This window comes from Triticum aestivum, chromosome 5D (genome assembly GCF_018294505.1).
Source record: "Triticum aestivum cultivar Chinese Spring chromosome 5D, IWGSC CS RefSeq v2.1, whole genome shotgun sequence".
NCBI lineage: Eukaryota > Viridiplantae > Streptophyta > Magnoliopsida > Poales > Poaceae > Triticum > Triticum aestivum.
Window position 1 is genome coordinate 364,540,835 of NC_057808.1, and position 14,392 is coordinate 364,555,226.

The window sequence follows — 14,392 nt, forward strand, 5'->3', positions numbered from 1 at the left end:
AAAAATGCCACCTACTGGGCCACCACGGCCTGAATACAACTAGAAACCCATCCATGGGCCAGGATTCAGGCCCGCAGAAGGCCCAGCAGGCCCACAGGCATAGCAGTGCAAGATTAGGCCCAGAGGCCTGCAGTTCAGAGGAGTTCAATGGAGATGGCGGGGCAGGGCTTATAAACAGGTCATGCCGCTCCTCGGCTAGCAAGGTGGGACTAAACATCCTACCACACCGCGGCTTTGGCAGGCGCAGGGCATTGGTCCCGGTTGGTGCCACGAACCGGGACCAATGCCCACCTTTGGTCCCGGTTCGTGGCACTAACCGGTACCAATGCCCACCCTTTAGTCCCAGTTGGTGCCACCAACCGGGACCAAAGCCCTCTGCTTCCCGCCCTTTGGACTGCTGAAAAGAGGCCTTTGGTCCCGGTTGGTGGTACCAACCGGGACCAAAGAGGTGCATTTGTCCCGGTCCGTGACAAGAACCGGGACTAAAGCTTCATGTATATAAGGCACACTTGTGAAAATTTTGTTTTGCATCTTGCAGTTCGCCCCCGACGACGCGCGCGGAGAGGACGCCGCCAGGCTGCCGGACGCCGTCGCCGTCGCCCCCGCCCCGGAGCCCACGCCAACGCCGTCGCCGTCCGCCGCCCCGCCGTCGCCGTCGCCCCCGCCCCGGAGCCCACGCCGACGCCGTCCGCCACCCACGCCGTCGCCGTCCGCCGCCAACGCCGTCGCCCATGCCCTGCTCCGCGCGCCCGCCCGGATCCTCTGCACGCCAACGCCGTCCGCCGCCCCCACCGTCGCCGTCGTCGACGCCGTCGCCGCCCCCGTCGTCGCCCTAGCCGGCCGGCCCCGCTGTGAGCCGCCGCCGCCCCGAATCCTTTTTTTCATTTTTTTGTATATGTATTTTTTCCATGTATATATACTAGTAAGTGTTTAATAAAATTAGTTAGATTAGTTGAATTAGATGTTTTTCCACGTATTTTAGATAAGTTGAATTAGATTTTTTTGTCAATTTATGTATATATATGTGCATATTTAGAAAAAAATTGTGTTGAACTAGTTAAATATAATAGAACTAGTTAAACAAGTTTATTTTTAGTAAGTGCTTAGTAGTTGAACTAGTTGATTTAATAAAACTACTTTATTTTACTATAGAAGTAGTTTATTTTAGTAAGTACTACTTTATTTTATTTATAGTAAGTGCTTAATTAGTAGTTGAACTAGTTGATTTAATAAAACTACTTTATTTTACTATAGAAGTAGTTTATTTTTAGTAAGAACTACTTTATTTTATTTATTTATAGTAAGTGCTTAGTAGTTGAACTAGTTGAACTACTTTATTTTAGCAAGAAAATTAATAGAACTAGTTTATTTTTTTAGTTCAAGCAATTAATCCCGCATCGACGTCGACGATGCCTATCCCGCATCCTCGTCGTCGACTCGGCGGAGGAGGCCGGCTTGATCAGAGGGGCCATGTCCGGGACTGGGCTCCGCCGGGCTGGTTTTGGGAGGTGCTACCTTCCGGTGGGCGTAGGTTGGTGAGGAGCCAGCCCGTCGTTGACCCGATCCTTGTTTGGTGGCGGTCGCGTGGGCCAGTGACGGTGCCGAGGCTTCCGGACACCGCGGAGGTGGTACGTCACCGTGTCAGCGAGGAGGACCAGCACGTCCGTCGCTACATGGTTGCGTTGGAGGGCAGGTTCGACTATACCTGGCAGGTTCTTCAGGGATCTCACTGGAGCTATGATCCTGTGATGGTTCCGTCCCTTTGGGTGTCCACCGCCCGCGCCGATACCCGTCGGGCGCTACTGTTCTAGCTGTACTAGCGATGCTATATGTATGATAGTATTCGAGGTGTATTAGTGATAATATTCGACGATGTACGGACGCATGGAGATGATGTAGTTTTGCTTATAATTGAATGCATCCTAATTTGAATACTACTTTATTTTGTGATTTGATTTTGCTTATTGAATGCTCAAAGTGGAAAACTACTCCTACTTTGAATGCTAAAATTGGAGAGCACTATGCAAGGCGTATGCATATGATTAGTTGATAGCTTATAGGGTTTTTGTTTTCGCAGAAATCTAGGAGCCCCCGGCCCCTCCATCATCCCCGCCGTCGTCCCCGTCACCGCCCCCTCCGACATCGAGGTGAGACTAGCCAAATCCTCTTTTAGAAAGATAATTAAACGATATTTCGGGTTGACTGTAAGTCTGTCGAGTCTCCACCATATATGAGAGGACGAAGAATCCCGACTGTTGTCGTGGGGGTAGCTTCTCCTTCGTTCCCGTGTGCTAGACAATTTGGTGTAATGCACTCGAGAACGAAAGGAGGAGCTACCATACCATCACCGGCGGTCGCAAATGTCAGAGAGGAATCAGTGAGGGAGAGTTCCACCATATATATATGAGAGGACGAAGAATCCCGACTGTTGTCGTGGGGGTCGCTTCTCCTTTGTTCCCGTGTGCTAGACATTTTGGTGTAATGCACTCGGGGACAAATGGAGGAGCGACCATCACCAACGGTCGAATGTATACACCACGTGAGCTAAGAGTTTTCAAGAAAAGACTCGACAAACCGATAGTCAACCCGTGATGAATAATAATGATCTAACTTAGGTTTTTAGTACATATATTTAATTATAGACGTTTAATATTTGAATTATGAACATAGGAAATGTCGTACTCTGACGACGAAAGTCTTCCGGGGGAGTGCGACTGGTGCCACGACGATCGAGGTCAGTGCGACAGGCCTCACCTGGACGAAGATCGGGAGGAGACCTTCGATGTTGAAATGGTACGCAACGACGACAAGTGTTATTTTTTCGTAATTAAGCACGACTTCAACTATTTCAACGTGTACTTTTCATCTTTTACAATTCGGCTAGCTTATTCCATGCCATGCAAGACGCTACGTCTTGGAGAGGATGGGTTTTGAAGACCATGAAAGTATGGAAACAAAGAAAATTCACCTAAGGACCCATCATGATATAGATTTGAAGTAAATCTGTATAATTCTGAGAGCGTAACCCATTTTGGTTGCAAAAATTGGGAAGCATTTTGCAAGATGTATGGTTTTGATGAGGGTATGCTTGTCACCATGGATCTTGGTGATCCTGACATCGAGCAAGACAATATGGACATTTGGGTCCTTGTTGATACGCCTCCAATTCTACCGCTATGTGAGTTTCTCAAACATAGTTATTAGCTAATTTATATTGTTCATTTCAAAATAGTTGACAGCTTATTTTCATTGACAGCTTATTTTGATTGTTCAAACAATGTGCGGAACATGGTAGACAGAACCTACTACACCGATGGCTCTGAGTTAACTTATAATGAGAAAACTCATCTGGTCGGATTTTGTACTGATCTTGAGAATTACAATATCTATTGTAAAACTCCTCCACATTATGGTCAATACGTGCCACTAGTGCACGTGTTGAACTACGGTAACTACTATGGAGATACCCTGGTAAGATTTCTTACTATTACGACATCCGTGCATCTTTTGCATACTTCTAAAACTAGTACATCATTGCTAACTATGAAGTTATTACTATGTTTTTCAACAGATAATCCAGAGGATTGTGTGCCTCATTTGATGTATCAGAATGGTAGGCTTGATGTTTTGAACATACAACCAGGTCATCCTACGAATCTCAACTGTCCATACCGGATTTCTAAAAGAAGTGGAGACATGCAAATCAAAGAATGGAAAAAAATGTATGAACAGTCGCAAGGAGGTTCTTGGAAGCAAAAGGAAGCGAAGCGCAAGAATTGGAGACAGGATGATCTCCATTCTCCATAATGGAGAGTCAGGGTCTATATTGTTTTATGCTATTTTACCTTAAAGAGGGTATTTCGGTCCTACCTAATACTGATGATCATGTGCTAAGAACAATTAAGTAGGGTTGGTTCGATGACTATGAGGATGATGATCGTATGACTGGTTATTAATAACGAGTAGAAGTTGTATGATGATGATTAGTAGGACTTGTTATTATATATGATGATGCATGATGCGCGCATGAAGAGTTATTATATATCAGCGGGTGAAATGAACATGGATTGGATTGAAGTGAAGGCAACATGCATGTGGTGCATGTCGAAAGTAGTACAATCCAAACTTGATCAAGTTAGGATTAGTATTACTTTCGACATGCACCACATGTTGCCTTCACTTCAATCTAAGCCATGTTTAGGCATAGCAGTACGTAGCGTTGGTAAACCAAGCACGGAGATATAAGAGAGGACACTTCTCTCTAATAGCTATCTAATAACAACCTAAATTAACCCCCAAAACCCCTAAATCAGCCCCTTTCAAAAAAACAAAAACCTCAGCTCCAGCCAGATGCTGACGCGTGGATGCCTATTGGTCCCGGTTAGTGTCACCAACCGGGACCAAAGGCCCCTGGCCTGGGCTGGCCGCAGCGGCCACGTGGAGGCCCATCTGTCCCGGTTCGTGTAAGAACCGGGACTAAAGGGTTAGGGCATTAGTAACGACCCTTTCGTCCCGGTTCAAAAACCGGGACAAAAGGCCCTTACCAACCGGGACAATAGGCCCTTTTTCTACTAGTGTTACTTTCTGAAGATCTGATAACTTGCTTGCGAATACGATGATAACTTTAATCTGGGGAAAAAGTTGTTGAAAATAGCATGGTAATAATCGCATATCCGATAACTTACGTGCAAACACCACGGCAACTTTGACCGAAAGAAAAAATGTTGTTAGAAAACTACCCTCGATAAGTTATGTGCAAATACCATGGTTATATATGAACCGCATACCCGATACCTTACATACAAACATCGCGGTAACTTTGATCAAGAGAGGGAAAAATTGTTGAAAACATACCACCTGTAAGTTATGTAAAAATAACATGATAATATACGATGCACATACCCGATAACTCACGTACAAACACCGCAGTAACTTTGACCAAAAGGGGGAAAAGTTGTTGAAAGACATACCCCTGATAACTTATGTGAAAATAGCACGGTAATATACGAACCGCATACCCGATAACTTACGTACAAACTCCACGGTTAGTTTGACGAAGACGAAAAAAGTTTTTGAAAAACATACCGCTTGTAACTTATGTGAAAATAACATGATAATATACAAACCACATACCCGATAACTCACGTACAAACACCGCGGTAACTTTGACCAAGAGGAAAAAAATTGTTGAAAGACATACCCCGTACTTATGTGAAAATAGGACGATAACTTGCGTACCACATGCATGGTAACTTTCGACTCGACAAAAAAGTCGTCAGAACATACCGATAATTTGATGAATTTTTTACGGTTTAGTTTTGAAGATCTGGTCGCGACGAATCTTTTATTTGAAAACAGTTTTTTACATCTGACCGATAATTTGAGCTACAAAACATTTTGAATTTTCGGAATAAGTGGAATCTAGGATGACATCAGCGATTGTCTCTAGTGTATATATTCATGTGCATGTGGAGAAGGGTGGGAGAACCATTTTTATGCACCCAGTAATTTATGTGGAAATACCACGATAACTTCCATATCACAGGCGTGATAACTTATGTAGCCCAGACGTGATAACTTCTGACCCGAAAAAATATTGTCCGAACATACCAAAATCGGATCTAGTTTCGAATATCTCGTCACGACTAATCTTTTATGTGAAAATGATTTTGCATCTGACCGACGACTTGAGCTACAAAACATTTTGGATCTTTTGGATAAGGAGAATGTAGAATGACATCGGCTTTTTTGTCCTTTAGTGAAACAATGTAATTAGAGAAAATAATGCATGTAGAAGGAGACTGAGTCATCCTAATGCATGCATGCATGTAATTAGAGTGAAGGAGTGATGTAATTACAAAGAAGGACGGAGGTGTGTGGCAGTTTTGCTACGTGGCACACATGTGCCAAATATCACGGTCCTCTATTAAATATAAAAACAAATGGAAACATATACCTGCAGCTTCACAAAAGCCACAATGAATATATAAACGTGGAGTGAAGAGGAAAAACGCAGCATGCATTTTGTTCCTCTGAACCCCCGATGCCGAGCTAGCAGAAATCAGGGAGTAGCTCTTGTCCCGGCGTTCATCACTCCGGCACCCCACAACACACAAGACAAACAAACGAAAGGCAGCTTCAAAAAGAGAACAAAGAACAAACGGGTGATAAGACTGTAAAAATCCACAGGGAGACAGAAAGTGCGCGCCATAAATTTAACTCCGCCGCCTCCCTACAGGCTACAGCGTCGCGTTCAATCCCTGGCGTATGCCCCTGCACACATGCCTCTGCAGTGCCCATGATCAGTAGCTTCCGGGACGCAACGATGCTCTGGCTATAGCGGCCCTGCCGCTGCCGCCGCTGCTGCGACCTGCAAACTCTGCGTGCGTCGATCAGTCATCGAGCATATGCATTGTTTTGGAGAATGGCCGAGGGAGGGTGGCAGTGGCAGGGGAGCCATATGCGCGGTAGGGGAAGGAAACAGTGGCGTGATCGGCCACCATGGCAGGCGTGCGCGGGCAGGCCGAGCGAGAGCGAGCTCCCGCTGATGGACTCGCTGCGCGCAACAGAGCGACACTGCTTCGCTCGCCTGCCGGGCCGGGGCTGCCGCAGGACCTCTCTCGATCGTGGCGTCCAGCCGTCGACCAGTCTATGCGTTCCGACTTTCTCTGCATGCACCGCTCGAGCAGCAGTGGCGCTACTGCGCGAGCTATCGGTAGCGGGCCGCACCTGCACTCACAAGCAGCAAAAGGCTGAGTCGACGGCTCCAAATCAAATCCACCTCTAAATTCTTTCCCCGTAGGGTCCACTCCCAGGACTCGCTGTCCAGAAAATTATCGAAGCAAATACAAAGGTAAATCTAGCAGAGTCACCGTACGGCTCCAAGTCGCCATGATTTATTTGAAGGCTGTGAGTGTTGAAGAAATAGGTTTTCGCCCCGCTATATAAATATAGCAACCATCCGATACAACATTTCAATCAACGCTGGGGCTAACAGCACAAACACGCCAAAAAAATACAAGAGAAAATAAGAGAAAAAATGCCAACAACGCCGGATCAACGAAAGCTACGGCACCCCGCGACCGCTGCGCCCACCGAAGATAACCACCACGCTTCAAAGCCACCGAGTTGCCATGTACCAAGCACCACCTTCACGAAGGGATGCGACGATGACGACGCTGCTGGCCGGACGAATCCTAGGATTTCTCACGGTACACGGAGGGTAGTGGGGGGAGAGGGTCACCCGACGCCCTTCAAGAAGGATGGCGGCGCCCGCAGGCGTCACCGCGTCGGTGCCGGCAAGACCCGAGATGGATTTCTCCCGACCCCTCGCGCCCACCACCCAGGACCAGCCTTCGGCTCCACCACACCGCCGCCCACCAACATGCGCCAACACAGTCACGAGGACACCGCCGTCGTCTCACCACGGCCAACGAAGCGAGGCCGGCCGGATCCCAAACGAGACACCCGTAGACAAGGACCGGCAACACCGCAGCCACGAGGGAGGGAACAACCTCCACCGGCTTAGGCGGTAGCAGACCGGGCGTAGCAGCAAAGGCACACCAGACCAAATGTCCGGTCGAGCCCTGAACGGGCCCGTGAAGCTCCGCCGCCATGCTGCAGCAGTCGCGGCACAGCAGCCGCCGTCCCTGTCGCGAGGAGCTCGCCAGAACCACCGGAGAACAACCCACCGCAGCCCCCCAGCAGGCCCGCCCCGACCTAGATCGGGCCCGTAGGGCCTAGATCTGGGCCAGCCGGGCGCCGCCGGCCGCCGCCGCCAAGGGGCAACGCCACCGCACCGCCGCCGTCCAGATCCGCGCTGGAACGCCGCCGCCAGGACTACACGCCCAAGCCGGGGTCCAGCGACGGGGGAAGAAGGGGGGCCGCCACCGCCGGACTGCGGGGCGCTGCGCGGGCAACGCCCGGCCGCGCCCGCCGGCGACAGCGGCGAGGAGGAGGGGGCGGCGACTCGCGGGGAGGGGGAGGAGAGGGGAGCCGCCCCAGTCACCTCGCTCGGGGAGGGCGACGCGGGGGGGCAAGCTCGGGGGGTCTTGAGTCACTTACAGGTTCCGAAGGCTGTGAGTGTTGGTTTGGAATGTGCGTCATTCGCCGACTGCTCGCACCGGAGGAAAATTCACCTCCCTCCTCAACCTCCCGTGCTGGCCGTGGCAATTTTGCCGCCAACTTTTCTCTTTTCCACGACCATAAGAGCATTTAGAGCCGGATATGACAAATATGGCCTCTTAAACGCCCGCGGACGCGCCGGTCACGTTTGCGGGCAGTGACCGGGCACTCCTCAAATCAACATAACTGCATCCGGACATCTCATATTAGATTCTTAAATCCATACAAAAGCATGCAAACTTAAAAACCTACGTACTACGTAGCTATTCCTCGTCGGAGATGTCGACAATCTCTGTGCCCGGCTCCGGGTACATGGGCGGCAGCTGCAGCTCCGGTCTCCTCCTCCTCTATCTCCGCGTCGAGTTCGGCGAATAGCGCGTCGGACGCCGCCTTCTCCTGCCGGAGGAACTGCTGGTTGGCCTCCACATAGGCCTCATCCTGGATGGACTCCTGGATGTCCTGCTGCTCCACCATCTCTGCGGCTTGGGTGACAGTGAACTCCGCCATGGTGACCCCCCCCCCCCCCCGAGCAGGCTGCTCCGCCTCGTCCTCCTCCGGATCCGCCACCTCCATCGGCTCCGACAGCGGCTCTCCCTCTTCCTCCTCCGGTTGTTGCTGCTCCTCCTCCTCCGGCTTCGGCGTGTCCGGAGGCAGCCCGGCAGCGATGTGGGCAGCGTGCCTTGCCTGGATCTCCTCTGCGATCTGCCTCCGGCGCTCCGGCGTGAGCATAGTGTACATGGTGATCAGTCGCCGGACTATGGCAATGCCGGAGAGTGTGGGAGAGCGGGGGGAGGAAGCGGACGGGCTCGGGTGACGGCGCGGAGAGGAAGAAAGTGGATGGGCTAGGGTTGGGGGACGCCGGCCGGCATAAATAGCCGGCTTTGGCCTGCCGGTCAGCCCGGGCGTTTGAGGCACCCGTCTGGGTCAGATTTTCGTGACCGGTCAGTGACCGGGCGGGCCGCCCGGACGTTTGAGGCCAGTTTGGGGCGCCCGGCTGTAGATGCTCTAAAAAGACAACCTTCGCTCCCTTCTTGCTGCCCACAACATCCATTTCCTTTCCCGCTGTTCACAACGTCCACTATCACCTCCGGTGGACTGGTATTGTTCTCGAAGGAGGAGAAGCGCTGGAATAATTACACCAACCATTTTGGTAGACATAAGGATTTTTGCAAGGATTGTCGTATGTCTCCGCAAAATGGTTAGCATAATTTGTACAATTAGGTAGGAAGAAAACGATAACTCGATGGCAAGATGTGATGTGTGGAGTGAAATCGTCGTCGTGCTTGAAACTGTGAGAAGCAGAGCATCCATGTGAAACATGGATTCATGGTCCTCGGAATGGAGTCACCGTCCACGCAATCAGCACCCCGAAGCTGAAATTGTCGCTAGAAACGTGTCGCCGCCGCCAGAATCGCCCCCAAAACTGGCATCCCGTCGGAATCATCCTCGCCCTTGCTGTCGTGCTTGTAGTCAGCCTAGCCCTCACCCTGTGCTTGGGTTAACTGAATGTTGTTGGTTTAACTGATTATATGTGTATTGTATATCAAGAAAAAAATATATGTCCCACTGATGAGTGGGTCCCATGATACGGAGGTGGTCATTATGGAGACTCTGACTTTGCACATCACCTCGGCAACCTCCATACCCATATGAAGCGTGCTCCAATGCAAATGGAGGCCACCAATATAGCGACTCTGCTAGAGCTTCTCTAACATCGTCTTCATTGCAATGTAAGCTTATTTTATCAATACAAGTCTCCTTAGTTTTTTTTAACCATGCAAGAGGCATGCATGTGTTATATAAAAGATTCAGTTGTTTGTTAAGTAAACCTTTTCTGTTTTAAATCTAAGTAAAATTGTTCTTAAACATTGCTAACAAGCATTTTTATTTTCTAATGTTGTAATAAGAGTTTTCTCTAATGTACTTTCCTACTTTATTTTGAATGTTTCTACTGCATTATGTGCATGTACTTTCCTCGTTATTTTGAACGTTTCTACTGCATTATGTGCATCTTCATTTTTGCTGGCTAAGAAACTTATAAACATTTACTGAATGTCAAATAACTCCTGGTTTTGTGATTAGAACATCTGCATTAGGGGAGAGGGGCGGACACTAACCATTTTTTGAATAAACTACCCTTTTAATGGCTTATAAAGTACTGGTACCAAGAAAATATAAACGCAATGAGTACACAACCAGCATCTACACGATTGAGATACCCAAAACCAATATCAACGCACATACATCAAGGATCACCCTGGTAAAGAGCAAAGATATACAAGACCTAAGCTATGGCTAAACGGATTAAGAGAGAGAGAGAGAGAGAGAGAGAGAGAGAGAGAGAGAGAGAGAGAGAGAGAGAAGGTACAACAACAATCCACGCCAAGCAGCTATTGAGCCAACGAAAAAGATGGAATCACATAGTCTGAACATGGACACAAACAAGCAAACTGGAAACCATGAACACACTAAGCAAAGCCAGCGAGGGTTGTCCGAACATCCGTCGATGCACAAATGACGCTAGTCATAAATCAATTGGTGAGAAGAGACGGTACCGCCAAAACCCCAGGTCATCCGCAGCCCGCCAACGAAGGAGGGCGAGCCCCACCAACAAGCGCCCCACCGCCACCGTCATTGGCACCTGCGCGAGCTTCGTCGATCACGGCTACTTGCGGCGGCGACATGGAAGGAAGGGGACATATGTGTTGATGGTGGCGGGCTAGGGCTCCTCCGGGTCGCCAGATGTGGGTACGCGGGGCGCCTCACACTAGCCTCTTGGGAAATTAGAGGCAATGGGTCGGACGCTGCCATAAGCGGTAGAGCTTGTTAGGGTGTGATCCCTCTCGATGGGCATGGCCTCCTGCAGTGAAAGAGTCCCATGGAGGCCGCCGGCATTTCTTTAGACAAAAGCCGCCGGCATTGCCTCGCAGTGGCCGGCGATGGCGTCGATCGGCACCTCGCTAGAATCGGGCAGCGAGAAGGGTTTGGGAATGTTGAGGCAATCACCTCAGCACAAGCCAAACACACGTTTATACGGGTGGTGCCAGGGAAACCAGGCCAAAACCAAAGTTACATTCGTTGCCCCGATCATGGCACGTAGAACGAGGTTTCGGCTCCCCCTTTTCTCTTCACGAGCTGAGATCAACAAATTCCAACACTGGAAAGTCGAGACTTTCTTTGTATGTGCCGCTTTCCCACGAGGCCATGATGACCTTTCCGGCGACGAGGCAGTACGACCCACTCCGACTCCGACCAAATCATGGCCTAATCACACGCAAATCCGCAACCTTCCAAGCCCTCCCATCAATCAAAATCATCCTATATAGTGCCCTCGTCACCGGCTCACCGCAACACGCCTCCCCTCCCCCAGTTCCACTCCGTTTCCCGAGCACACGCAGCATCATTCATTCATTCACAGCACAGGAGCGCTAGCTAGCTAGCTCCCTTCGCTTCACGTGTCCATCTCCATCCCCGGCCACCAACCGTCGCCAACTTGCCATGGAGAAGACCTAGCCAGCTCGCGCCTTTTGGTCCTTGGGAGTTGGGAGAGAGATCCTCCGGAGCTGGCCAAGGCATGGCATTGGAGGCCGCGGTGCTCTCCCGCGCTGCTGCTGGTCTCTTCGGTCGCTGCGCCATGGCCGGGGCGGGAGGAGCTTGGAATGGTCTCTTCGGTGGGAGCGAAGGGCTGGCGGGCTTGGACGGCGGGGACTGGGACGCCGCCGTCGCGGCGGCGTGCTCGTCGATGCTGCTGCCTCCAGCTGCGTTCCAGGACCTGGATATCTCCGCTACTGCGCCGCAGGAGGAGTCCGGAGGTCGCGGCGAGATGAGCGCGGCCGGCGTGGGTCAGGACGATGCTGCGCCGGTGACGGCGGCGGCGACGGGGCGGAGGAAGCGGCGGCGGACGAGGACGGCCAAGAACTCGGAGGAGGTGGAGAGCCAGCGGATGACCCACATTGCCGTCGAGCGCAACCGCCGCAAGCAGATGAACGAGTACCTCGCCGCGCTCCGCTCCCTCATGCCGCCCTCCTACGCGCTAAGGGTAACCATTAACAGCCGCCATTGACCTCCTCAACCCCTTTCCTTGGTTATTTACGGAGTAGTTGACACTGAAGTGTGCGCTATTGCTTGGTACTACGTAGGGTGATCAGGCGTCTATCGTCGGAGGTGCGATCAACTTCGTCAAGGAGCTGGAGCAGCTGCTCCAGACCCTGGAGACGCAGAGGCAGACACGGGAACGCGCGGCCGTCGACGGCGGGGAAGCGCAGCCACCGCTGTTCGCCAACTTCTTCACCTTCCCGCAGTACTCAATGAGCGTTACCTCGGCACCGGCGCCTCCTCCGGCGAACAACGACGAGGGTGCCGACGGCTGCGCCGAGGCGGAGGCGTCCGGATCAAAGCCGTCGGCGGTGGCGGACGTGGAGGTGACCATGGTGGAGAGCCACGCCAACCTGCGGATGCTGTCCCGGCGGCGGCCGAGGCAGCTGCTGCGGCTGCTGGTGGGGCTGCAGGGACACCGGCTCACGGTGCTGCACCTCAACATGAGCAGCGCCAGCCACATGGTGCTCTACTCGCTCAGCCTCAAGGTACGTACGCCTACGCCTACACGTTCGCCCCGTACAAGTAAACAACTCCGGCTTTTCTGATATGCATGCATATGGCTCTCAGTCCAAGGGGTTTATGGCAGTACCTCTATATCTGGTTAGCAATATCATACCGCTTCAGTCTGAAACAAGCTGGTGCCTAGGTTTCCGTGCTTTTTGTATTTTGCGTTGTCCCGGACAGCAAACGCCTCCAAATTCTCCCAGCTGTTTACTTTAATGGACCTCAGCAAACCTAGCTAAAACGTCCGGCGTGTTTCCAGTTGGAACCGCTGTCTAGTAACTTAAATTACTGATGGGATCGTACGATGTGAGCTGGGGCTATAGCCCTAGGCCTAGTAACCATATATAGTCTTTGCAATTCCTTCTTAAAAAATACACAAAATGCATGGCGTAATCTGACGCTAGTAATATTTGCAGGTGGAGGACGATTGCCAACTTACCTCCGTGGATGAGATCGCCACCGCGGCCCATCAGATCATCGAGAAGATCCAAGAAGAGCAAGACTTCACTTCAGCTTAGAGTAGCATGCATCTTACCTTATAGTAGTATTATTATGCAATGCGCAACATTAGTTATTCTAGCAAGTGAAGTGACTCGTGTGCAAACCAATAAAGCTCATCACTGCCTACTGTTGGAATAAGCCACGGCGTGTGTGGTCGAGCTCGTCGGGCGCGTCGGATGCGCGCGGGACGGGCGGGATACACTGGTGCCGTCGGGCTCGTCGGGTTCGTCTGGCGTGTCGGTGACGCGCGGAATGGGCGGGACGTGCGGGGCGCAGCGAAAGCATGGCGAGTGTGCGTGTGTAGCATGTGTGTGCATGTAGTGGTAGTCAGTGCATGCATTGTTGATTAGTCCGTGCATGCAACGGATAGATAAGCTACCTACTTGCGTGGGCCGGTCGAGTAAGTTTGTTAGTGCATGGGTGGATTAGTTAGCTAGTGGCCGGAAGTGGTGCGTGCATGCATGGATTAGTGGCAATGGCCGGGCTGAGTTTGTGCTAAGGGAAAAAGGTGTTCGTGCGCCTGGAAACTTGCCGTGTCCTTGTTCTTCCTTCTACTTCCTCCTTCTTCTTCTGTTGATCTAGTTCAGAGAAAGAGAGAGAGGTGCAGCGTGAGGGAGAGGTAAAGCTAGGGCATAACCACGGCAACAACAATTGGTATACAGAGCTTCGGTTCGGACGATCACCGGCGACCATGGCGCTCGTCCCACACGGCGGCGGCGCGGGCGGATCGCTGACGATGGCAATGCCGATGCTGACCGCGGACAACTACACGGTCTGGGCCATCAAGGCGCAGGCGATCCTCGACGTCCACACCGTATGGGAGGCGGTGGCGCCGGGCGACGCGGCGGTGAACGCGCGGAAGGACAAGATGGCGCGCGCGTTGCTTCTCGGGGCGTTGCCGGAGGATGTGCTGCTGCAGGTGTCGACGAAGCTCACCGCCAGGGAGGTATGGGACTCCCTGAAGGTGAGGTTCATCGGCGCCGATCGGGTCCGTGCGGCGAGGCTGGCGACGCTGCGCGGCGAATTTGACCGCCTAAAGATGGCGGACGGTGAGGAGCTCGACGTGTACGGCGGGAGGCTCGCGGCGATGGCGGCGAGGTACGCCAACCTCGGGGAGACGCTGGGCGACGCGGCGCTCGTCAAGAAGCTGCTGGATACAGTGCCG

The 14,392-nt window shown here is 51.7% G+C and overlaps 1 protein-coding gene across 1 annotated transcript; it reads left to right on the plus strand.

Moving 5' to 3' along the window:
* The first annotated feature begins 11,467 nt into the window (after positions 1 to 11,467).
* LOC123121787 (transcription factor bHLH94) lies at positions 11,468 to 13,754 on the plus strand. The gene is made up of 3 exons (XM_044541841.1): positions 11,468 to 12,163; positions 12,264 to 12,707; positions 13,143 to 13,754. Exons 1-3 carry the CDS (start codon positions 11,699 to 11,701, stop codon positions 13,242 to 13,244), a joined length of 1,011 nt encoding a protein of 336 aa, XP_044397776.1. The 5' UTR covers positions 11,468 to 11,698; the 3' UTR covers positions 13,245 to 13,754.
* Positions 13,755 to 14,392: the final 638 nt, after the last annotated feature.